The sequence below is a fragment of the Zonotrichia leucophrys genome, chromosome 10 (genome assembly GCF_028769735.1).
Source record: "Zonotrichia leucophrys gambelii isolate GWCS_2022_RI chromosome 10, RI_Zleu_2.0, whole genome shotgun sequence".
Lineage (NCBI taxonomy): Eukaryota > Metazoa > Chordata > Aves > Passeriformes > Passerellidae > Zonotrichia > Zonotrichia leucophrys.
In genome coordinates, this window is record NC_088180.1 from 13,401,317 (window position 1) to 13,428,458 (window position 27,142).

The 27,142-nt window shown below is 43.0% G+C and overlaps 1 protein-coding gene across 1 annotated transcript in view; it reads right to left on the reverse strand.

Moving 5' to 3' along the window:
- Positions 1-10,510: 10,510 nt before the first annotated feature.
- Positions 10,511-27,142, reverse strand: part of AGBL1 (AGBL carboxypeptidase 1) — a 244,763-nt gene continuing 228,131 nt past the window's right edge. The window contains exon 22 of the mRNA XM_064722476.1: positions 10,511-11,794. Coding sequence (XP_064578546.1) covers positions 11,488-11,794 — 307 coding nt within the window. The 3' untranslated portion in view covers positions 10,511-11,487. The remainder of the gene's footprint in view (positions 11,795-27,142) is intronic.

Consider the following 27,142-nt stretch of genomic DNA (forward strand, 5'->3'; position numbering starts at 1 on the left):
ACTCTGAACAGAGGAGAGAGAAATAAGTTTGAAAGTTTATTATCTCCTCTTTGGACATGCCCAAATTATCAATCAGCTCTTAATACAGGTGGAAATACCTGAGAGGACATTAAGGTTCACCCTGTTGTCCTTTTATTCCACTCAGGCTAGGAAACAAAATACTGACCTTAGGGTTAGGGGATGGGAAGGAGTCCATCAGCCTATAAAGGCCTGGGATCATAAATAAAATACTTCTGGATCTCCTTAACTAAACACAACAGAGCATTCAGTCGCGCCTTGCTAAGTGGTGCTCAGGCAAAGGGGATGAGCCCTTCTGGCAAGGGAAATGTGCAATTCCCTCCTCCTCCCCTCTGGAGCAGCCAAGCAGGGTCAGGGCAGCCCAGGAGAGAGATGTACTGCCTGTTTGCCTGCTCCTGTGACTGGCTGCCCATGCAGGAGCTGGCAGGGAGCTGGAGTGTGCCAGCCAGGTTTTTGCAAGCATGTGAAAATTAACAAATCTCACCCTGAGCTAGAAAGGGCAGATAATTGAGAAAATTGAAATTAAGAGAGAGAAAAAAAAAAAAAAAAAAGAAAAGGAAAAATGAGTGAAAAAAAGAAAGAACATGGAGATGAGCCAAGAGGAAACACTTCAAAGGCCCATAGCCTGCAGCCCACATTAATGACAACAAAAAGATGGGACCCTTACATTTTAATCAAAGGCAATTTTTTTTTCAAAGGTATAATAACTCTGCCATGCAGGAGCTGGCACCCTGCCCCCAGAGGTGCTGGCAAAGCAGGCTGGCCAGAAGAAGCTGTGTCTTCTTCGGCTGCCTCCTTTCTGCACTGCCTTTGAGCATCAGTGAAAGCAAAGCGAGAGTGAGCAGGGCCTTCAGGAGAGATGCCTCGAGGGGAGAAGCTACAGGAAACCAAAGGAATTAGAAACATGACTGAAATCTAAATCCCAGCTTCCTCTGGCTGGTGCCCATGAATAGTGAATGCAGGATGTGAGCTGGGAGCCAGCTGAAGCAGCAGCAGGATGGCACCACAGGGCACTGGGGCAGCCACTGGCACTGCCTGGGCAGATCCGCGTGGAGCTGTCAGGGATGGAGGTCATGGAGAGCCTCATCTATACAGATACAGACACCTCATATGCCTGAGAAAGATGCTTTTCTATAATCCCTGCCCTCCCTGCAATAGAGACATCCTTGTCTGCTCTCCTCAGGCAGGACCACAGGCTCCCCTTCAATCAGTGGGGCAAGTGTTCTGCACAAGAGACCAAACCAAAGCTTTTCTGGGGTGCAGGCATTAGGGTCTTTGTTCCCTGGCACATCTTCATGAAGGAATGGGGAAAATGGAAAATGGGAAAGGAAGTAGAGCAGCACAAAACCTGAGGAAGGAAAACCAGAATAAGGCTGAGTGTGCCATAGGGTGAATAAACTCTCATAAGAAAACAACATATAATTTTTTCCATTAGTCTGAAAGAAGAGACAGTGAAAAAAATAAGAGAAAGGTTTACAAAGACAAAGCCTCAATTACGCTAAAAAAAACAACCAAACAAAAAAAATCCAAAAAATCACCAGAAAAACCAACCAAAAAACCCCCAGAAAGAATAATTCATGTAACACTCACTTATTTACATAAAATGAAGTCAAACAATGGTGTGTTTAGTTGTAGTCAGAAGCTGACATTTTTCCATGGAATTTTAAGGCAGTGCCATATGTAGCCACAAGTATCAATAGTCTGGGATTCAGTGAAATTTCCATAACAGCATGAAAAAATGAAGGCCAGAAGGAGCCACACCTGGATTAAACTGCTCAGCCTACTAAAGCTTGTGCCCAGGTAGCAGGGCAGTGAGGAGACATAATATTTGGGTAGAGGAGCTGCAACTTGGAGAAAAAAATAAACAGCCCTTCCAAAATTGAACGGCTATTCCAACAGATGGTAAGGTGCAGTAGACAGTTTGAAAAAGAAAAAATCAAATTTTTAATACACGTTAGAAATTGTTAGCTTCTTTTACTTAGAAACAGCCAAGAGAGTATGTTACTCAAAAAACCCCCTCTAGTGCTGAACAACAGAGGATATTTCACATGTGTTGTCTACACAGGTTGTTCAAAACCTTCAAAGACTTGTAGTGATTTTTGATAACACCTGCAGTGTTACTACAGTCTGGGCACATTCCATAAACAAACCTCTTGGATTGTTGCAATTGCAGGCTGTTAGGAAAAGCCAGCTCTCTGCAAACACCCCTTCTCAGTCCAAGATTTTAGGGCTTGCTGAAAAGTCTAATACTGCATGAAATCAGAGTAAAGTGAGCACTTTATTCTCCCCAGAATCGTACTGTGGGAAGCAGAACTTCAAGCTTCAAACAGAATATTCCTTTGCACCCAAAATCCCATTTCTACTAAACTCCCTATGAAGTCTGCTGAAGATCTTTTGATCCTCGTGCCAGCATTAGGCCTGATAAACCAAACACTGCTCTCTGTGTAGGTACACAAAGGGAGGTGTTTCTGGAGCTGCAGCTGAAAGCAACTCCGATTTTGGCAGGGTGCTAACATATGAGCCACAGGGGGTTTGCTTTGCAGGACCAATCTAGTTCCATTTAATTTATGATAGTGACAAAGCTTGATGAAGGAATACTGTGCCTGAAAACTCTGCTGCCCAGTTTTAACAAGCAGCCACGTTGCAAATTTGGGTTCTCTGTCACCCTCAGACTGTCAGGGCTGCACCAGCACTATCCCCTGACACTTCTGATGAGTGGCAAGGCAGCTGTGTGATGCTGCAGAGGACAATAGGCTTTTTTTGGTTCCCTATAGGTGTTTAACCAAGCAGCAGCACCTCTGAGCCATTTTAAGGTTTGCTCACAGCTAGCTAAACCGGGAAGAATTCCGTGACCTTCAGGATATAAATAGATCCAAAGCCCCTTTGTGCCTGGGGAGTGGGCAGGGGACGCTCCAGCATTTATGACCTGCAATTACTCTCCCACCCAACAGAATAGACTTTGTTGTCATTGTCTACAGCAATTACCAGGGCACGAGTGGTGTCAATTCTAACAGGGCCAGACACAAACAACCGCCCTGGTGTGCCTCTGTCTCCCTGTGCCTCGGTCCCTCTGGATGCTCAGCCTGCAGAGCTCATCCCATCAGTGGCGTGGAGTTGCCAAGCAACATTTGTCCTGTCCCTCCATGGGCCCTGCTCTTGGCTCTGTGGCACATCACTCTTTGAAGAAAAGGGGTTGTTGTGCAGAGTGAAATAACTTTCCCTCTCTCTTCTATCTTCCTACTTGATGAGGTGAAAAATGAATCATTCTGAATATGACAGGAATGCAGGATCAAATCCTGCAGTCGGTTGCTCTGGGGTAAAATCCCATTGAAAATTGTCTTTGGGGAATAAATTCGCTGTCAGATACCAAGGACCAGTGCACCATACCCAGCACACACACCCAAGATACAGCAAATATTTTTTTGCATCATACACATTAGAAAAAGCAGCTAGAAGAAGTCAAATCATTATTGGCAAATAATTTATTCAGCCACAGTCACGAAGGAATTAATCTTATCCATTATTCTCAAACATGACTCAACCAATTCCTGGAAATAACACAGCTAAAGCTTCTAGCTCTGAGCTGCAAACCCTAAGATTTAAATTCTTATTTAATTCCACAGCTCTTTCCCCCTTGTTATTATGTTCAACAGTGTGCTGCTGCTGTTCGTGTGCCAATGATACAAGGTTAGAAGGCTTAGACAGTTCAAAATGTTCTCTCTGCATCAGTAAAGCTAAAAAGTACAAAGCAGCTCTTACAACTGAGAGCACTCAGGCCATCTGGCACAGTGGCTTCAGTGTGAGCTCCCTGCTCCAGGGCTCTTGGCATCTACCTGGGCATCAGCCACCAGAGAGAGAGCCTGGTCTGATCCCAGATCCCTCTGGGATGCAGCCCCCCAGACCACCAGAATTCTCTGTATTCAACTCTGGGGGAGTGAGAGTGTCAGAGCAAAGGATGGGCTTACAGAGATGGGTGTGGGCAGCTCTGAAGCAGAGCCCAGTGCTGGAAAGGATGAAGGTGAGGCTGGCAGATGTGTTCACATAAATAAAGGTGTGTGATCATGGAGCTGAACTTCAACAAAGGTATATTGGATTTTCTGAAAAAAACGATTTTTTCTGGAAAAAAACGATTTTCCATTGTATTTTCTCATTATTTAAGGAAAATAATGCCCTGCAAGCATGACTGTGGGATTTCTTTGTGGGCTGGGTTTAGAGCTAGGAGTCCTGTCTGATCTGGTAGTTTACCATCCCTCAGAAGTTAACAAGGCAAGGAAATAGCTCAACAAATGATCCTTCCCCAATATCTCAGGATGTAGATCCTGTGGGGGTGCCTGCTTCTCTACATTTACCCTGCACAAAATAATTTAGACTAAATCACAGAATCACAGGATGGGTAAGGTTGGAAGGGACCACTGGAGATCATCTGGTCCAACCTCCAAAGCACTCAGGACTGTGCCCAGATGGCTTTTGAATATCTCCAGGGAAGGAGAAGTCACAACCTCTCTGGACAAACTGTTCCATTGTTCAGGCACCCTCACAGGAAATAAATTCTTCCCCCTGTTCAGGTGGAACTTCCTGTGTTCCAATTCTGCCCATTGCTTTTCATGCTATTTCTTGGCACCAGGAAGAAGAGCCTGGCTCCATCTCTGTGACACCTTCCCTTCAACACTGATAGGCACTGACAAGATCCTCTCTCAGTCATCTCTTCTCCACATGCCTAACTTCTAGAAAGCTAAAGTCCTTGGAGATGAAACCTGTCTCTCATAAGTAATTCCTCAGCTAATGTGCACCTTCCTTACAAATACTTCACATAAACCATATTACTTTAATTCTTTATGAAAAGAAAGCATTCAAAGCTTTCCTAAAGCAAAGACATATGTTATCCTCTAAGCCAATTAGCCAATAAAAGAAAGGAATTAGATCAGCTTGACAAATCCATGTTGATTCTCTTTTACCACCTTCTTATCCTATAGCAGCTAATGAATTGTTTGTTTCATAATTTGTTGAGGTTTCTCTGTATTGACTCAGCTTAGTTGGCTGATTTAAATTTCCTATCTTTTCTTTATTTCTTTTCTATCTACACAGTCAAATACCCTATTTGCCCTTTTCAACTCTAAAGAACCCTCTTGATATAGGAGAAGTTCTTGAAGTCCATTCCTAAATGTTCCCAGACTGTTTTCTCTGGACAGCCTGCAGGGGAATTCCCTCAGGTCAAGCATTTTGAATTCACTCACTCAGCGTAAGGGTTCTTTAACTCACACCCGTTGGCTCTGGCCCATCCCCACACCCCAATCAGTGTGACTTTTGCTACATTTATCTAGCACTGACTGTTTTGGTGATAAGAGTCAAATAGGCAATGATGACTCCAACCCTTTGCTCTCCTTCTGTGGTACATAGTTTTCCAGTTTTATTCCTTCTAGTGTTTTTATAGCATATTTATAGGATTTCTTTTTTTCCGCTTGTAGCCACTTCTAGTTTATTCTTTGCCAGGACCCTTCTGATTTCATCCGCACATGCTTTGGTGTCATTCTCTTCTCATTCCTCGTCTGCTGCTGCTTGAACTTTCAAAAAACAATTAATTTCTCATTTCAAGGCAATAATGAGGTCTTCACACACTTTTGGTGTTTTTCTTTTGTTCTATTCTTCTCTTTGCCTTAGGAGATCTCGTCATTGCACCTCTGCTCTAATCTCTAAGTCAGTGCTTGCTGGCCTGTATTCCTTTTTCCTTGACTCAACCTACCAATTCCCCGATGTTTCACAGCCAATTAATCCTTCTTCTGCTGTTCCTACTTTCCCTTTTCCATGTGTCTGGGAAGCTGATTAACTCATAGCTTGGTATATGTACTAAGGCTTTATATTCTTCCTGTTTAGCCCTTACACTCCTAGCCCTTGGGCAGAGACATTTCAGATGTTTACCAGATTGCTCCATTCTTCTCCCAAGTGCCTCATTTTCACCTCTATTAAATTTCCCATTTTCCTAACTCACTAACCAGCATGCTGCCTTGGTTCTTGGAAGACTGCTGCGCTGTAAAAAAAATCCAAAGTTTTTGTCAACGCTGTCCATGCTTTCACCTCAAGGATTTGTCTGGCCCACCTGTGCCACCTTCCACAGAGACCAAAGGAAACACAGCAGCCCTTGGAAAGGAGTTAGCAGTGATCCCAGCAATGGGCAGGATTTTTATTTCAGTGATGGCAGATATATGAAGGAAGCAGCAATTAATCCTTCCTGTTTGCCTTCTCTAAGGATATCAAATTGTGTAGTAAACACTGGAGATTTAAACATCTTTGTGACCCCTTTCACCGAAAATAAATATTAATAACCCCACTTCACAGACGGGGAAACAAACACAGCAAAGCTAAATGGCTTTTTATGGAAATGCCGAGGCAGAGGCAGGAGCTGCCAGAGCAAGCATGGAAACCATTCAGGGAGAGCCGTCAGTCAGGCCTTGAGGAGCAAGGGGGCAGAAAACAGGGTTGTGATTGCAATTACATCAGCTGGTGAGGAGCCAGCCCCTCGGTGCCCGGAGCTCAGCTAGCCAAAGGCTATGGCAGCTTGCTGACACTGGAGTTATTGCCAGAGCATCCAACTGATGATTGTTTTTAGTGGTAGATTTGTCTTCCCTCCCACTGATCCATGCATGAGCTACAAGCAGCTTAATTAAACGCTAAAAAAGCCCCTGATGCTAAAATAGCTGCCTTGCCATCTTTCTGGAGATGGTGCTAGACTCATAGCAGGGCACTTCTTTCTTCCTTCTCCTTTCTCTCTCACTCCCTCCTGTTCTCTCACTTTTTAAAAGTGAAATAAAAGAAGCAGGAAAAATAAAAGATGAAGAAAGTAGCCACAAACTACTCCATCAACAATAATATGCCCTGGATCTTCCAGGACCTGCCTGAGGATGTGATTCCCTGGAGAGAAAGCCCAAGGCCAGGGATGATAGAGGCTCAAGCCTCATGAAAAGCACTCACAGACCCCAGAGCACAATGCAGCGCTGAGGATACGGACTTGGCTGCCGTTTATGGAGTGGGGAATACAGTGGCAGATTTATTCTACAGTAAAGAGGGTTGTGTCTTGGTAGCACTAATACTGACACATTATCTGGGGACGGAAGAGGATGCACAAATAGGAACAATTCTCCCATTTCTCTGCCCGTGTCTCCCCCAAATGCCCCCTACTCCTATTTCCTCCTGTTCTCTTCATTCCTCTCCTTGCACTGAGTCCTCTCCTTCCTCTGTGATTTATACCTTATTTCTTTAACCTTGTCCTTCATCCTTTCCCAATGCAATTATATGGATAGGGTTTTTATTTCTCCAAGATTTTACACATTATCTTCAACTGGAGCCTTATGTCCAGCCCTCTGCCTGAAAAACCATACAAGTGTTTTCAGAGGGTCAAATCCTGCTCTCACTAAAACAGGAGTGAAAGTTTTCACACTGTAAGGGCCAGGCCATGGGACAGGATGGGCTGATAACAACCTGATAGAAGAGGCTTTTAAAATTATCCAGCACAGCTTAAAGAGAAATGTCCTAACAAATCATCACTGCTCATCACTGAAGTGGAAACCAGTGATGGCAACTTCCACCACACCCCTGCACAGAGTAATTCCAGCTCACCTCTCATCAGATGAAATCAGTATAGAGCAAACACCTGAGCAGTTTTATATCCTTATTTCCCCACTCCTTATTCCAAAAACATTCACCCACTTTCACTACTACTATATTTGCCGTCTTTATCTCACAATGGAACAGAAACTGGAAGAACAAACAAATTGGTCAAGAGCACACAAGAGATCTGTGGCAAAGAAAGAAATACAATATGAGTGTCCCAGATTGCTGCCAAACAGCCTCTGACTCAGGCTTTGCATCTCTAAGGGATGGATATGGGCAGTGGATCTTGTCCAAGGACAGATAAGACAGGAGATAGCTCTATCACCCACATCTCTGCTGTTTGGCAGCAGCAGAGAAGCAGTGGAGGAGCAGGGCTGCTGTCTTTCCCCCTCCTTAATCTGCTTCCTGCCTGCTTCAAAAACAACCCAGTGCACGGTTGTTTATTATTATTATCACTGTTATTTTCCAGAGTGCTGTAAAACTAGGGGATAGAGCACTCTGACAGCCTCATAACAAACAGCAGATAAAACTAATTAGATTTTGTTCTTCCTTCAGTTTGCTGACTTGTTTCTCTTTTTTTCTTTTTATTGTTTAATTATTTATTTTTTAGCCCAGAGGTTTACACACACACACATATTTCACTAGGCACTGGCAAGGCATCCTTGGGATCATCTCTGGCAGGAAAGGGCTATTGTGGCCGGGAGACCCAAGAGCTGGTGAGGGGCTGAGACAGAGGGTGCAGTGTAGTGCAGGGCTCAGCTCAGCATCTTCCACCCACGTCATGTCAACTGCAGGGGGGAGGAAGGAGAGCACAGCCATTCACAGCCTCCAAGAGAGCCAGCGTGAGACAAAAAGCGTCAGTAAAAAAAGTTAATGTGCCTGGCAGGAGCCCAAAACTGCTGCAGCACTGGGGACCAGGCAGTGCCTCTAAGACAACATCTCTTCTGGCCATGATGGGAATATTTGGCTTGAGTCTCAACCTGACAGCCTTGCTGACTCTTGAGGAAGGACAAAACGCTGGGGAGCAGGGCGACTGCCCTCTCCTCGCTCTCTCCCTCCCTTTCTCGGTCGGCTGTTTCCGAATTCTTTGGGATTAGCTAGCGGCAGCAGGGAAAGGCGCTGCTCTCAGCGCTCCGCGGGCTGCAGTGAGGTGACGGCCCCGGCGCAGGGGACAAGGGCTCCATTCACTGCGGGATACCGAACCAGAATGACAAGTGTGCAAGAATAAACAAGGCCGGAGTTAATCTAAAGTTGTTTTACACTTCGTTTTATTAAAGTCAATGCACTTCCGTTCCTCTGTGCAGAGCCTAGCTCTGCTTAATTACCATGACTCAGGGAGAATTTTAATAGCGCGGAGCGCGCAGTGCGCACGGAGGCATTCTCCTGACCTCTAGAGGTCTGTCAAAAGAAGAGGAGCATCTGCTCCCTCTCTACAAGTTCCTGGGGAAAAAAAAAAAAAGGAGGCAGACCACAAAACTGTTTCTGCTGAAGTTATCCAGGTGGCATTCCAAGTGGTTGGTCACCCATGTGTCCCGCTGCACTTCCCCATACTTGGGCAGGGGGTTTCTCCTGCCCGCTGCCTTCTGCAGCACCCTCACTTGCTGACAAGTTATTGGGCACAGGCATGGGATGCTGGCAGGGAGAAAAGAGTGATCAGGTTTTTGACACCACACAGCAGCATTTATGCAGGTGTGGTTGATGTGCAGGGACACTGCTCCCAGCTCAGCTGCTGCATCTGGATCCCAGACACCAAAAACACTCTGAGGACCTCTGCCATCTCTCCATCTCCTGCAACTCCTAGCACACATGGAAGATACATCTTTTATTATATTATTTCTGAAATGGTGCTACTGCTCATACACATTTGGCTCCAAACACACATGGAAGATACACCGTTTATTATATCATGACTACTCCTGCACAGTTTAGTCACCAGCACAGAATTCTCCCACTGAACTGAATTCCCCCCACCTTAAAAAAACTCAGAATGAAACAACTAGAAAGCCAAATATTATAGCCCAAATATTTGCATCTCATTAAGGAAAATGCTGATTTTAGAAAGACTTCTTTGCAATAGGGTTTACCACTGGCAAGCCTTGGTAAGCACCCTTCAGCCGCTCTGGTGGCAGTGTTGGTACAGAAAGCAAAGTAGGTACAAACATGCATGACACAGATATGTACAACAGTATTTTTCACCCTGTGTTGTGGGGATGTGCTGTGTGCTGAACACCCCAGAGCATGGCTTTTGTATGCTGCCATCAGTACCTAGCACAGTGTCAAGCTTTTGTCATGCCAACAAACACCGGATTTTTAAGTTAATTATACACATACATTGTTTCTTTATTAATAAGCTTTGAAGCAATATTATACAAACTATTATAATGGGAACACCTGTTTCACCTCTTTTGTGTCCCTTCCTGTGAGCCACCCTTTTATTAAAATTCAGTATTGTGTGCAACAAGCTGCATGCTAAACCAAGCAGAACAGGACATCTGTACAGAGGCACACACCACACCTAATGAATTAGTCTGGGCTAAGAAGCTCAGCTTCTAAGGACCCAAGCTGCCTGCCTTTTGAGCAGCATCCTAGAGAGAGAGAGACACAGGGAGCTCTTATGTGCTAGGGAAGATTTTAAGATCTGTGGATGCTGAAAACCAAGCAGAACAGAAAGAAGCTTTTTATCTAAAGAGCAACCTCCTGCTGGAAAATATTGTCTAGGTGGTCTGAAGAAAGGTGCTCAGAAACACATCAGAGTATTTCATGTTCTGCACTAGGAATTCTCTTCAAAACCAGCATAAAACCAGGAAGATGACATGGTGCTTGTAATAATGCATCAATATTAATAATAATCATCACTGGTAATCACTGGAGTCCTTGCAGGCTGTAATGCTACACACACTCAGCACATTCATCCTTGTCCTTGAGCCTCACAAAGCAGTGACAGAGTTGGGAGCGTCTTGCATCTTAAAATTATCTCCGTCTGGATTCAGGGCAATTCCCCATTTGCAGCAGCAGAGTCTAAGACACTTGGCAAGATCAGGCAATGTGAAGTGTGAGCTGAAGTGACATGGCTTCATGCTTTAGAGATACAGAACACATGTTTGGGTTCTCTGTCTGTGCTGGATTCTCAGGAACTGGGAGGCAATTTTAGGAGAAATCTAATTTTTCTCCATTTGGAGATTAAAGAAACTGTTCTGATTGTTGCTTGGGCTAAATTCACTCCAGGGTTTTGCCATTTTTGCCACCATCACTAATCTATTGGTGAATTTAGCTCAGGTTTCTAGAGGATCACTATGAATTGTCACTGCTGCTGTCCTTACTGTGGCACATTGGATTTCCCATGCTGTTGCTGAGACACAACCATCTCAGAAATATGCACAGCCTGACCCAACCTGTTGAATGCAGTGTAAAAATTCTGATCAGACAGAAATCAGAGACATGCTCTACAGCTCAAGAGAGAATGGCAACAGAGAGCTCTGCTGAAAGGCATCAATAACTGTCACTTCTCCAGGCAAAGGCTGCCTAAAGTCAGAAAAAGAGAATCATCTCTGATTCCTTGGTCTCAGAATACTGTTCCTTAGGTCAATCTGTATGAAACCATGAGGCAGCCATGAAGCTGGGGTTACGTTTAGGAATGGATGATCTCACATGGTACCACCTGGGCTGGTGGCCCCTCGCTCTGCCTTGGGTACAAAGTGTAAGGAGTCGTTCTCAGCAGATGTATGTATACAAATTACACAAACAGACAGTCAGCTCTCCATTCAGAACCAGGAGCAACACATCTGGGAAGGGTGCTGAAGCTGGCAAACAGGCAAACACGAGCAGTGACCCATTTTCTTGCTGCTCCTCAGGTCGCAGCCTTGATCACACAGGACTGCTCTCAAACCCACGGCACAGGCCGAGTGCTGGTGAGCCCAGAGGAAGAGCTGTGCTGTTGGGTGCTGGCTGGCTGGAAATGTAGAGCCCCCTCAGAGCCCTGGAGCTGCATGTCTGTCCTGTGGTCACTCCTTCATCTTCTGTCTCGCCTTCCACACACGAGAGGCACTCCTGGATCTCCTGGTCTAGCTCCAAGAATTCCTCTTCACCATCAGAGCTACTGGCAGTGTCATAATCAATCTCTTCTGCACAAGGAGGTTCATCATCAGACTCCAGGCTGCTGTTACTGCACCTTCTGCAGAAAAACCACAAGAGAGACTGGACGTCACCAAAGGAGGAGGTGTTCTCAGGGGGAAGAGCAAGCAAGAGGGAAATGGTTTTTCTGGGTTCAACCTTGACTCTGTTAATAAGGGATGAGGTGGTACCAAGCAAACTCTGCTGTGTCTTTGTGTCTGTCTCACCAACGAGAGTGATAAAATGAAGAGTGATACTCACTGACCTCTCAGGAGTAAAGCATTATCATTCCCATCACTATTACTGTTATTGCTAATACAGAAACAGACTGGTTTACATACAGACAATACCATTCTTGCCTTGAGGCACTAACAAAGGTTGCAGAAGCTGAAATACAGCAGAGAAGAAGGTATTCAGTTTCCGGAAGGTTGCATTCAGTTTCCAAAAGGGGTTTAATCATCATCCCCTTCACTGTAGTTCCATATTTAGTGTAAGACCTAATTAATCCAGGTGGTTGAAGTGCTTTGGCATCTTTTCCTCCTGTTCTTTGGATGCTCAGAGCACTGCTAACAAGAGGCAGCACAAACACAAAACTGAGCCTCTTGGATCTTCAAGCACACTGGCTGCAGGGAGGGCAGAAGCACCAGGAGAGGGTGTTTTGTGAAGAACATGGAAAGGTTTTGACAGCTTGACTTCCTGGGAAAGGGCCAAACTCAGAGTCAAACCTGAATGGATGAGGAAAGACTCTAAGGGGATGCCACAGCCACATAATCTGGCTCTCAGAAAGGCAGGTTACCCCACCTTGGCCTCCTGCCATTTACTCAAAGGAATGGCCACAGGGGCTTTTCTTGCATGCCCACTTTCAATGCACAATGCATGAGGTTTGCCTGATGCAATATTTATGGCAGAAAAGTGACCACTAGACTAGATGGCTCTGGGGGTCCTTCTCCTCCCAGGCTGTCTGCATCCCATCTGGCTCTCAGCCCATCAGGGCAACTGGGCAATTTTTTGAGACCAGAAAGAAGCCTGTGTGATTTTAGTGCTGTCTCAGTCACAGTCTGGATGAATCAGGGGAAGAAGAGATACTGCATTTTTCACCTCCAGGTCAATGTTTTCAATCAGACTCAGAGCAGGGGGATGTATTGCTTTGGGGGACAGGGAAAGGAATAATAATATTCCACTGCTGGGCCAGAGTTTTTTCATTTGTCTCGAGCTGGAAGAGTGAATGGCTTGGCAGATGGAGCATACACAGCTTTAATGTGTGGTCTGCTCACTTACATGCCAGTAACCAGAATAATTTTCCAGCTTTCAGCTGTTACACAGCACGGCCAGCAAGTGATGTTTCAGAACATACCAAAGGTGCAAAGTATTGCTTTTGGGTGTATTGATCTCTCCCCTCTTCTGCACTCCAAGAAAGGTGTAAGATTTTCCTAGGTTTGAGACTCCAGATCTTAACTGCAGAGAATTCTGCAGCAGAAACAGGCAGTGTCAACCCACATCTCCTTCTCAGGCTGATCTCTGGCTTAGTTTACTTCAAAGGCTGGGTATAAAGGATTTTCTGAAAGCTTAATAGAGCTGTACAGCTTAAAAATAAATAAAAGAATAATTATGCACTTTTACAGTTTCTGGCTCTACTTCAGTCTGCTCAGAAATCTGGGTCAGGAAGAACTCATACTGAAAATGAGGATGTGACATGAAACAAAACAAACAAACCAGGACAATCCTCCCAGCACAAACAGCAACAGTGATGGTCCCAGCAGAGTTTGACCAGTGGGTTTGATTTCTTCTTTTAATTTCCATATGCAGGCATTGCATGAATTACCATGATACTGAGTACCTATGATAATGTTCAAAGCTGACTAAACCCAGGGGAACCGGAATTTTCATTTATAAGCCCTGCTCTTGCAGATTTGCAATCAAAAAGAACCAAAGCATACCTACTTTCAATGTTGCACTTGTACATTTTTAAGGAGCTGCTAATGCCATTGGGACAGAACATAGCTGTTACCCAACTCACTGATATTTTACAGATGGAGAAGCTTGCAGCCCAGGAACTGAAGGTCAAACATTTGAATTAACAGGATAATTGGGGGGAAAAAAGGTCCCTATTATTACTTAAATCTGGGAAGCCAAATAACAGGATCTTCTGAATTTTTCAATAATTTAAGTGATTTTAGGACTGTGTTTCTGACAAAAAATGGAAAATGCCTCCTACCACAAAAACATTTTGCTAATGAAGGGAAGTCTGGAAGACAACAAACAGAGAATGAAAGGCAAAAAGTACAAAACTACCATTTCTTTACATTGAAGACTGAAGGGATATTATTTAGGAAGCAAGCATTTATTCATAAAACATTTGCCACCATCACAGGTCTCATAGTGAGCTACCAAACAGCAAAGGGATAGCACCAACCCCCCCCGCTGCCAGCACAGGCTGCAGTCACACTGCTGACTTCAAAGTTGAGAGGATCTTCATCACATTAACAAACTCTACAAACCAGTTACATCTCTGCGCTGTACAGAAATTTACATCCCAATAATTCATTTTCTGCCTCATGAAGATTTAAAACACATTAAAAAGCAACACAAATGGGCTGGTTCCTAGCAGCAGGTTCTTCTGAAAGAGGAGAGGTAGCAGCTTGTGGCACGTGGAGGGGCCAGCCATTTCCACCAACCAAGTGCCACTCCTTGCATGTGCTTCCTCACATCAGAGACCTTCCATGCAAATGGTGATTGCCAATATCTATTGACTATTGCATTCTTCCCCAACAGAGTTTTGGGGGTTTGTTTGTTTGTTTTTAATCTGATCTTTAAAAGCTGAAAAAGAATTAGCGTGACAAAAAAGGAAACAAAAACCAAAAGCGAAACAACAACAAAAAACCTACCCAGGAGACATGAAACTATCAAAGTTTATCAAAGAATAATGATGTTGTCTTGCAGAAGGTAAACAAAGAGGAAAACCAATGACACTACATTATAGAAATTCAAGACAAATGTAGAGTATGAATACCACTGAACATGAACATAGAGCAGAAGAGAGGGGGGAAGGCTGATAAATATATTCTACAGCCAGCAGTCCCCCAGCTTTCACTATAAAACATGGACACATTTGGTTGATCTTCAAAACCTATGGCCTCATAGCCCCCATCTATTCCAGCTGATGGGAACCACAGCAGCAATTTGCAACTTCATGATGTGATAAATAGAATTTCTTTGTTTTGATTTTTAATTTGCATATTTACTCAGATATGACTTAATCTTAATTAGTTCTCCTTTTCTATGTGGGTGTGTTTTTTTGTTTGCTCAGTTTTGGGAAGCAAGCAAGATTTGGTTCCCTGTAAAATAATTCAGGGTTTTTTTGCTGGCTTAATGGGAGGAGAAGGAGATGGGAGCCCAGTGCCTCCTTGCACAACTGGAACTTTGTGGTATGATTGGGAAACACTTTTTTTAGGTGCCTGCTGCCAACCCCTCATTCTGAGTCAGCCTGCTAGGACACAGCTGGAGAGAAAGCTCTCATGTCAGCTGTCCTGCTGAGCCACACCTCAGAACACACACTCTGCAGCTGTGGTGATAAACTAGAGCTGCACACTGCACATGGGCATGAGTGGCATCTCTCCTCCATACTTAATTTTCATCTACTCTTACATGGAAAAAACTAGAGAACCCCTGAGTAATTTCTGGCGATTTTTCACTCACATTTTGCATTTGTGGCAGGTCACTCACTCTCTGTGTATTCTGCTGGCTGGCTCAAAATAGAACCTTTCATTTTTTCTGCTGGAAAGAACGGGCACTGACAACTGTCCCTCTTAGGGAATCTGTGGCTGCTGCTCAGGGTTTCTGCTTGACCTTCACTTGACAGCCCTCACAGTTGCAATGCATTACAGAAGGAAGTGGAGCATTTACTTTTCTTTCATATTGCTCCTCTCACTGTTGAATTTTGTTGCAGAGACAAACTGGAAGTTGGGAGGGTTTAAATGCATCACATAAAAAGGAGGAAAAAGCTGAGGCTGGAGACCACTGCTAGTCATGGTCATACCAATGATTCTCTCTGAAGGATGTATCAACAAACAAGCAAACATGTCCTCAGCCTCTCTCAGCAATGAAAAATAACCTCCCAGCATAACCACCCTGCCTGTAACCCTACTTTCTCCTTGTGTTAAACCTTCTCTCCATCATGGCATGTCCCAGTTATTTGGAAGCTGCCCAAAGCAGGGATGTGGCTGTATATAATGAGCCAAGCACATCTCTGATACAGTTCATAGACTAAATAAGGCAGGAAATAGCATTACTGAAATTTTTCAAGAGATGAGACACTCTTGTGTGTGAACAGAAAACAGAAAAAAGATTTTTATGTGATTAAACAGGTCAAATTGTCCACAATTACAGCATTCACCTGAACGGTGTGTCTTTTCCCCACTCAGGCAGGGAGTGGATAGCCCAGAGAGTTCCCTGACCACAATTATCACCTATGCAGAAAGGGAATTGCCCATTCTTTTCCAAAGAAGTTTTACCTATTGTATGAACAGTTACCAGTGCTGGTAAATAATGTGTCCCGAAGCTTTAAAGATATGCTACCCTCTCCATAGTAATTTGGAATTGCCTTGCCCTTCTGGCCTTCTGACATTAAAATTCCATCTACATCACCAAATCTAAAAGGGATGTGTGGTCCTGCACTGTTTTGCTTTTGAGGAAACCATATGTTTTATTAAAAGCAGGAACACTGCTTCTGAAGGCTTGTAATGAATCTAAAATGAACCTTAAGCAGACACATTTGCAGTAATCCCAGAGTACAATTCTGCCTTTAATTGCTTCAATAAAGTAGTATTTTAGGGCATAAATGAAACAACTATGATGCTTGCAGGTAATTACACCTGTAAGAAATACACTACAGCAACAAGATGCCAGCAAGGAAGGGCTTTAATTTGCCCTTTGTGTCTAGATTCGGTTGCTACAAGATGCCTTGCACACCTTGTAATGACTTTCTAATTTCTCCTTGGCTGCTCAGCAGCTCCCCAGACAGCAGCCTGGCACCCTCCTGCCTGAGGAATGCCAGACAAGGATCTGTTTAGTCCCTGACCTCACGGAGGGAGGGGACCAGCTCGGTCCTGATGCAAGATGACTCCAGCTTTGGGAGCTATTGCTTTACCCTATTGTTGCTGCACAGCAAACACTAATGATGTTAATTTTGTAGACTCCCAAGGGACTTCCCTTCCCAAAGACCCTTTGACAAGGACTTTTGCATCACACAGCATCTCCTGAGAAAATGTGTGCTCAGCCCAAGGCAGTGCCAGGTGCCCTGCCTCTCAGCCCACCACAGCCCATCCTTTCACCAGCAATATAAACGTAATTAAACATGGTCTTGAATCCTGTTTGCTGTGCCTGAGACATGTTTGGTCTTGTTTTGAGTGTAGGTTGGTTTTTTTTTTTTCCTTTTTTTCTCCCCGCTGCAAATAGCCAAGAGAAAGGTGCAATTCATCTCTAAGGCTCGAACTAATTAGTTTTTCAGAAGTTCCCAGGCTAATTGTAGACTGCAATATTTCTAATTGATTTGGCCAGATTAGAAATGGGTGTCTGGTGCACCAGTTAGATAAGTAAAGGGCAAATGGGTTTTATTTAGAAGAGAAGACAGCTTGTAAATAAAAGGAGAGCACGAAGAGGAAGAAACAGGCTGACTCCTGGCCAATACTGTCCCCTAATGTTCATTCAGGCTTGCAACAATTTAGCCCTGGGTCAGCAATTCACTTGCATCCACCATAAACTGTTCTTGTTCCCAGGAATGGCTGCCTTCAACGGCGGTGAGAAGGTGGCTGATGATGGTGTAGGGGCAGGGGAGGTGCTGGGCACACACCTCTCATCACAATTTTCCATTTCCATCTTAGGAAATGGAAAAGCCTTCAATGAACGCAGAGAACTGCATTTAATTGAATTACCCCACGCCATTGGGACAGCTTTGATCTTTCTGTGAAAGATGAGCTTGCAGACAGGACAAGAAGGCATTTTGCTCTCATTTGAAAGGTAGCTGACACTGCATGACATTCCTGGGTTCCAGGTATCTCAGCTCAGATCCAGGTGTGCTTCCAATGCTAACCAATAAAATTCACACAAGCTGCTCTTCAGATTTGCAGGATGGAAAAGCTGCTGAGGAGCCAGAGGCTGTGGATTCAGTCTTATGAACAATCATTAATTTCCTCCTAATGGAAGACCAATCTATATATCAGAGCAGGGCAAACACTGCATCTTTAGCATTCTTATAGCTGTAGGCTTGTAAGCATTAATAAAACCCAGTGACTTGAACAGATACAAGTCAGCCACGAAATTAAGCTCTGGCAGTTGCTGCAGACCCCAAACATAATGAGTTTTTCTTCTCTCACCCTTAGACTGTTCTTACGTCTTGTATATATTTTTTTTTTCTTTAAATACATTCACATTTCAGCCCAGGAAAGCACCATCCTGTGGGTATTTTATGAAAGATTTGTGAACTGGCATATTCATTTTGGTTTGTGATGATGTTTTCTTTCACATGGTACAATACCTGGCTTGGACAAACCATTAATAATTCCATTAAACTGCTGCTTGCAAGGGCAGATATGAGCAGAACAGCTGCATCCCCATCACCACTGACAGGCTAAACCAGGGTAAAATTTCCACTTATTATGGTGTGACTTTAATTTTAAAAGAACCTAAGTGTGGAAAACTCTGATTTTACCTCCACAGACATTCCAGGCAACCTGTTAAATTTCAGTCACACCAAACAAGTTCAGCCACTCCACCCAAGCTGGGGGAACAGCTGATTCACCCAAAACTGGCATCCAGCACCAGCTTTTGTATTAATTCCTTGGCAATATGAGATATGCCTGAAGAAATCTTGAGACATGACTGTATATATATATACACTATATATATATATCACTATATTCTTGATATTTGGCCCAAAATCTCAAGCACCAGGGCTCAAGCCCTGGAATACAAATTTTAAGCAAGTTGAAGACTTTTATAAGAATCATATGTGATATATTTATGTGATATATTCAGGCACTATTGGGAAGAAAAAATTTAGAGTATTTTGGGAAAGCATAGGCAACATCTTGCGTTTTAGATCCATATTACACTACAACTTGGTGTTTAAGGGGTGGTTTAATGCCAGGTCCACTGTGATCTTGTTATATTCATTAAAAATGAGATACACTCATAGGGAACAGAAGATGGCTGATGTAAAATAGATGGAATAATACCCATCCACCAGGCAGCACAAGCAGCGGCTTGGATTAAGAGTTTAAGGATCAGAGAAAATGCTTCCAAACCAGGTAAATTTTGGCTTTCTACAGCTTAAGCTTCCTATGGAAATATGAGCAGTCAAGGCCCCTTGTATGGGAAGATATTTAGTGAGACTACCAGAACTCATTAGGATACTAAATAATGAAAGAGTTGCTGAAAATATGATTTTGAAAGTGTTTGAGAGCTTTTCTCACAGTGTCTCTATCTCAAGCAATTTCTTCTCAAAAAGATAATCATGTTATTGATGATACTTAGCAGTCCAGCCAAAGTAATACAGGAAGATTATTGGAATCCTTGTAATTGCTTTTAGATGCTTCCAGTAGTTGAGATATTGGCACTGTGTGTGGGGAAAGTAAAGTAGAAAGATTTTGGCTTAGATGCTAAAAAATTGTACTGCTGAGGATAAAGAATGTAAAGGCAGGCAGGTTCTCCTGAGATCTTTTTTCCCTTGGTGCTCTTTCACATAATTCCACTGACTCTATCCAAACTGTATGAGTGGTTCTATATATTTAATTTCAAAAGTCCAAGTTTTATATGTATATATCCCTTAGTTCTCTCTGGGCAACTTAAAGGATTTGGGATTTTGAAAGCAAAATGTTTTAAGACAACCAAGACATGGCTAGCCTGTGCCTTAGTTAAATATCTGCCCTATGTGCAAGGTATTTTTGGGTCAGATAAATACACATGCAAATATTTGTTAGCACAGAAGATGACAGATAGATATCTAATTACTTGACTGAACTAATAATTGCTGTAAATTACTAATTTCCAACCACTACACTCTGTGAAGGAGAAAAAAACCTCTTGGTTGCTAGTTTTTCTTCATGAAAATGTATTTTTAGCTGATACCCACTCTGATGTTTCAGAGAATCTATGGCAGAGGACAAATTATGAGGCTAAATTATTATAAATTATATGTGTCCATGTATGTAAATAAGCTTAAACAAGCACGTAAATACATCACCATCACTTATCTACCTCTCCTTAAAGACAGATAAATAACAGATATATACACATTATACACACACCCAGACACCCACACATGCACTCAGTTACGTGGTTTGCTCTGTATTCAGAGCACAGTTTTCATTACAAGTCATGGGAGGTCTCAGGAGATGCTCCTACAGCTCCCTGAGAAATAACAATAGGTGATCACTGAACCTTGATGCTGTTGCATTCAAGTGGAAGCAACCTGAGGGAAAGAGCTGCTTGTGACCAGAGCAAGGCAATTCTTTGACTCCAGTCCCCAGGTGAGTGTTGACAAAGCAGGAGTTCACCTGAAAGGGAAATTAGACCATCTGTGTAGGATTGGAAGCGACTGACAGAATGAGAGGGCACAGTCCTAAGCTGTGCCAAGGGAAATATAGGTTGGATATTATAGGTTGGTATTATTATTAAAGTTTTTTACAGAAAGGGTGATAAAGTTCTGGAATGGCTGCCTCGGGAGGTGATGGAGTCACCATCCTTGGATGTGTCTAAAAAGAGACTGGATGTGGTTTAGTTGAGGTGTTGGGGCTGGGTTGGACTTGATGATCTTGAAGGTCTCTTCCAACCTTGTTAATCTGTGGCTTGAGATGTGTTAGGATGGTCAAGAGGCAGGCAGAAATGGTTGAGTAAAACATCCAGTGTTATCAGCTGTTTGGGAGCTTAAAGCAAGACTGTGGCTAAAGTTAAGATCTTGGATTCTCAGTAAGGAAATCAGGACATTTTCCTATTCCACATGGACCTGACTCATTCTTGTACCTCTTAAAGTAAGAAACACACATTTTTAGAAACCCCTCTAATTTTTTTCACAATCTTGTGCTTCACATGGGTAAAGAACAGGTGGGACCAAAAATACTCAACTTGGGTAAAGAGAATGATTCTTGCTCTGAAGCACCAAGAGAAGGCACAGGGTATGGCAATGCATGGAGGTTCAACAGCTGTTCTTCCACTGAATTCTGCTTTTAAGGAAAGGCTTCAGACAAATCTCAGCTTAAGGGCCACAGAAAACAATTCTTGGAATGCAATGAAGGTAGTTAAGGCCAACATGATGGCAAAGCCCTGAAGCCTCAGAGGTTCCAGGCGATGAGCATCATTTAACATGGCCACCTCTCAAAGTGACTTTGCCTATGGTCCTTTACCAAGTCCTGTGTTATCTGTTATCTGTTATCTTTACCAAATATGTGTTTTCACAGATTTCTTGGAATGGATCCAACACAAATCTGCAAATAGTCATAATCCACCTAAAAGTTACACATCTCATTCAGGGGTGCTCATCATAACTGATCTGAGAAACCTCCTGGATTGTAAAAAGTTCTGAGACTAATATGGAACTTTTGGTCTCTCATCCTTTCCTGAGGAGAACAAATATATTTAATCAATATTATAGTTGGTGGGAGAGAGAGAGAGACCCTGTGTGTACCCATAAGAATGAAAGACAGCAAGGGCAAGGTCAAAGAAATCTATTGTGCCTTTAAAGCAGATTGAAGTGGAGTTTATAGCAGAAACATCTGATGAAGTATGTCTGATCATAAATAATCAACAATAGATGCAGCTTAAAACTTCAGCCTCTGCCCTCATCCTAAATCTCTTCTCAGACATAATGAGATTCAGATAAAACAAATCTGAATACTCATGTTCAATATCTTTCAAAACATTCTGATCAATTATGTTTTTAACACCATATGGACCCAACTCCAAAACCTTGCTTAACCTCGCTCATTACACAGCTGATTTGCATATGCTTTGGACTCCATTAAGGACAACAAAAAATGTCATCTATTGCATATAAAAGTGGCAACGCTTGCTAATTCCCTGATCTTGCCAAAGCCCTGCCAGATGTTTCATGAAGAATAGCAAATATTTCATTATGTTCTCCCTGCTTCCTAAAATTTGTCTGTCAGAAACTGCAAGGATGAACAAGAAAAACAACAGGCATGGAGAGCTGACAAAAACATGAAGCATCAGTTTCAACCTATTTCAGAGCTCAAATGGGGTTCTAAAGGGATTCTGTGTGCCAGGAGGACCTTCCAGCCAGGAAAATATGACTCCCAGTAAAGAGAGGAAAGAGGAAAACAACCATTTGCTCTGATCTAAGGAGACAGCATTGCCTTGCAAAAAGAACAGAGTAAAGCACATATAAAAGTTGCAATTGCTGTTTGTTGTACAAGAGATCTCCAAATTCTCTTCTGTGTTCCTGTTGTAGGTATTTAATAATGTTTCACCTATATAACAGGCAGATGCAGTTTCCAAATGAATCCATTTGTAGCTTGTAGCATCTATCAACTCCCAGCAGGGAACATTTTTTAAAATCACTCTTAACATGTATTTTCTGAATATTTTATTAAAACCAATTTTCAAGTGCCTGCCAAAATATTCTATGTGTTTTACCTGAAAGTTGCAATTATATTTTCTTTCTTTTTTCTGTATGTGAATATATATGTCTATATTTATATATGCTTACATAAATTCTAAAAAGAACACTAACCCACCATGGAAGCAAGCATATTCTGAGTGAAAGCTGAAGCAACATAAACTGACAAAAGTATTCATTTAATTATGGTGAGACATGTATTTGGATGGATGGGGCAAATTATAGCACAGCTTGCAGAGCAGTGAAACAATCACTTTATAGGGAACCACCCTGAGCATTTAACGTCACTTTCTGATTTACAACTAAAAATGATAAAAGGTCAGTTCTTGTGCACAGTGTAAGTGACTGAAAAAATATGTCAGGCTGTACATCAAAAGAAAATTAAATCATGAGGTTAAAACACTTGGTTTTCAAAGATACAGGTTCCGTATTCACTGGGCTTGCAGTCACTGTGAGCAAACTGCTTTTCTCTCTTTTCCTCAATTCCCCAAGAAAGGGAACACACAAGGCTCCATCACTGCACCTGTCTGCATGGCAGAGCCAAGGTGTGTCTGAAGCCTTCCAACACACCTGCCTAGTCCAAATGAGGGTGCAGAGCTCTTCAATTGCCTCTTCTATGTGTGTGCCCTTCTCTCCTCTGAAAGCAGTGACAAGAAGGGTGCTTAACCTTGCTAAGCAAGGTCCAAAAAGGTGCTAAATCTCATTGAGTTTGGTCCAAAAACTCCCCTCAAAAAGGTGCTAAATCTCATTGAGTTTGGTCCAAAAACTCCTCTCAACAAACTGACTTGAGTAAAGTACCAACTTTCCAGATGCATTAGGGACAGAAGTCAGTGTTTCTTGATTTTGCCAGACAGGAATGAAGAGTTTAGCTGGAGGAATGATGAGGATGCAGGACTCCTGTTGACATCAAGAGCGGGGAGAGATGCTCAGTGACACCAAGGATTAGCTGCCAGATCATATTTTGAAAGAGAAATGCTGTAATTCTTGCAGTTCTGAAAACAAGTAACATCATAAAAATGAAGGGGAGATGGTTTAGAAAGGAAAGAAACAGCCAAAAGCTGCCAGATTTTTCTGTTCCCACTGTGATTTTAAAGTGCCCAGCAATCCTGGCTGCCAGGTCCAGCTCAAGCAAACAAAGGTTGAGGCCTTGTGCACAATGGTTCCACTGGACCTGAAAACCTCATTAGTCACAAAATCTTGTATTTCCTGGCATTTGCCTTTGTAGTTATCTTTTCCTAGCTCCTCATTTTGTCTCTGCTTCAGAAAGCAGATTATTGCACCAAAATTAAGTGGCATCTGCTCTTCTCATGGTGGATTCTGTCTTCCAGGAACTGAAACACCAGCTGAAGAGCAGGTCCTGAGTTGTTCTGGCTCATGAATTGTCACCAAGGTGTGGAAAGAGCCCACAGAAATTACATTTTCCAGCGCAAACAGCACAAATCCAAGTGCTAGAATATACAAACACACTTCACAGAGGGGATGCATTTAGGAAGGTTATATTCATGGATACAAACAGGGTTCTTGATTGATGTGTTCTGTGAGAGAATCTCTTCCTTCCCCGCCAAATCATCACGGCCTCATTTTCTCCACAGACATTTCTGCTGCACCAGCAATAATGAGGTACCCTCACAGTAACATTTCAAGTGCCAGGAACACACAAACCCTTAAAAAAACCCCTTGTATGCTGTTGAGGGGCCCAGGCTCTTGGAATGATGGAGATAATGGAATGGTGGAGTAGCTGCAGCCAAGCCAGGCTGCTGCTGACTTTACCCTGAGATTCCCAGGCTCACACTGGACTTTCTCCTTTTCTGCACAGCCAACCCAGAGATAAACTGTGTCAGATTTAATGGTGCATGATACAGGCAATTCAGTATCAAGGAGAGGGGGGAAAGAAAGCATTTCTGAGGCAAGATGGGTTATCAGCTCAGCTCAAAAAGCAACCTATCAAGAAACACTGCCAAAGCTACTTCAGAAATCTATAATTTAGGTGTTACCTTAAGCCTGAAACTTTGTTTGGAAATTTCATACTTCTCACAAGCAGACTGGCAAAGCCCAGAAGGATCAGACCAGCTATCAGTCCAGATGACAAAGTAATACACTTAGTGTATATCAAGTGCTGTGCACATGAAAGGTACAGGAAAGATGGCAACATTATACAGTTTTATCCTGCAAGGAATCAAAGCTGTTATTACACAGCAGTTTTCCAAGGGCTATTACACTCCATTGCTTACCCACCAATCAGCTCACCTTACTGGGCTTCCCAACAGTATGAATCACTTTTAAATAACAATGCATTTGCTTTACATACAAACTTTGCAGCCCGAAACACTCCATACTGCTTTCTGAAAAGGAAGAAGCCTGAAGATTTATCAGGAACAGGGCTGTTGATGTGCAGAAGCTGCACCAGCAGGTCCCAGCTGAGCAGCTGAGCTCCTGAACAGCATCATTCACCACTAATTTTGCAGCCATTTCTAAGGCAGGCAATGACACTTTACTTTAAATCTTGTCATTTTTTAGAACAGAAGGCAAAGAATTCTAAAGTCAGTCAGCAACCAGTGCAAAAATTTTAAGGAACTGAAGAAAAGAGAAATATGCCCTGTGTCAAAACTTGGCAAAGATGAAAGCCCTAGATCCCCAATTCTTAATACTCAGAGTATTTCTTGGTTTGCAAGTGAATAAAGATTGCTGTGCAAGGACAATCCTTCCATGGAATCACTTAATGATCTGGGTTGGAAGGGACCTTAAAGATAATCTCGTTCCAATCCTCCTTTCATTGCCAGGAACATTTTCCACTAGATCAGGTTGCTCAAAGCCTCATCCAGCCTGACCTTGAACACTTCCAGGGATGGGGATCATTGGTTGATGATTACAACTGCAGTGAGAGCCTGTGGAACCTTTCATGCCAGCCTCACACCCTCACTCCAGAGATGAGCACCGTGGCAAGGCAGGGTGCAAACTGCAGTCACTGCCAGTTGCCTTTCTCTGACACACACACAAATATTCGCTGGGACTGTCTCCTGTGAGTTTAGGAGGAAAAGGCTCAGAATTAAATACACAATTAAGGTTGTATTAACCTAAGCTGCTAAGGGTGAATTCTATAAGCAAAGTGTGTAAATTATGTGTCCAAAGATCTGTGACTCTGCAGGAGCCTGGCCAAGCACCCCAAACCAATAGCTTTAACCTCTGGAGGTGTTTCCTCCCACTCCTTCATGCTATTACAGACATTCCCCATGCAAGAGAGGTCCACGAGGAGACAATCAAGAGAAAAGAAAATTTCCTGAGCTGTCTACTCCCTTGCTGCTTTCAAGGTCTCCCCATCCCAGAAGTTTCACATATCCTTGTCCCACACTACTCCCTATAGTCAGGAAATGCCCAATATTTCTCTTCTTGCAGAGGGTCTCCTTTAAGATGGATTAAAATAAAACTCCTTAAACACAGACCTGTCAATTTCCTCTGCTGGAGACTTTGGATTTAGATATCTTTGCTCTACTGGAAAATATCCACTGATAACAAGCAATTATTATTATGAGATACATCCTTAGAGATAGAAACTGGCTGCTAAGGAAAGACTGAAATGAAGGGAAGAGGAGAAAAATAAAAATACTATTCCCACTTACCCTGACAGGGATTTAATCACCTTCCCAGCATGACATATCAAGAGTCCTTGGACAACCTCCTGAACAAGACTCAATTGACACCTATAATGTAAAGCACTTGATTTTCTCACGATAACATTAAGCATCATTACTAGAAATGGATGATACAGTTCAAAGCTAATTTCAAATTTAATTTGAAACCATTAAATATATATGTAATTGCCTCTTCCCACAAACCAGCATTTGGGCCCTGAAGGCAGCATCCATAGTAAGCTAAAAGACAGTATGTGAAGCTGTTTCTGTGAGAATTAACAAGTGTGCATGAGATGCAATGATTTATAAAATACATACATGAGGCCTCTATTAGGAAGAACTGAAATCAAACATTGTGTGATTAGGGCTGTTTTAAAGCAATAACTGTAGTGGGGAGGAGGTGCTGTAGGAGAGGAACAGAGGGTTAATGTGCTCTTCTTGCCAATGCCGTGGACCTGAATGTTCAAATCATGGTGGAAAAAACTGAGCAAACCAACTGTGGCACATTCCAGAAGGAATTTGGGGTGCATCATGAATCCTCAGAGAGCTCAGAGCACAAGCAAACTGTGCTGGACAAGCAGCAGACGCCTGAGGATGGATCTGTCTGCTTTAAGGGCAGTGCTGAGACTGAGAGCCTCAAAATGAGCATCCCTGGCACAGAGCTGAGCAACCAACAAAAGGAGACATCCTGCCAAAGCACAGATTAGAAAATTAGTTATGGAAGTGAACAAAACGGTAGTTGGTGCAGAATTTCAATAGGGATACTAAAAATCTCAGTCTAGAACACAGCAAGGAAATGAGCTCCCTGTGAAGCTCAGGAGAGGTGTGAAGTAAGGAAGGAGACACAGAGAGGGTGGAAAGATGTAAAGTATTAAAGCACCTGCACTGCTCAGATGACCTGGACTCCAGCAGTGCCCAGGACTGCTGATCACAGGAGCTACAACAAACAATATCTGCCTCCTTGGAAAGTTCCTCAGTTTGATCAGCATCTGCCAGGTGTAGGAGTAAGCTGAGAGCCTAGCAGGAACAGGGTAGATGACAACTCTTGCCCAAAGCCTGTTGCAGGAGAACAGGGTGTTCCACACCAGGACACTCAGTAGCAGGACTTTTGAATGCCCACCAAGGTCAATAAGGCAGCTGAGGACATCTG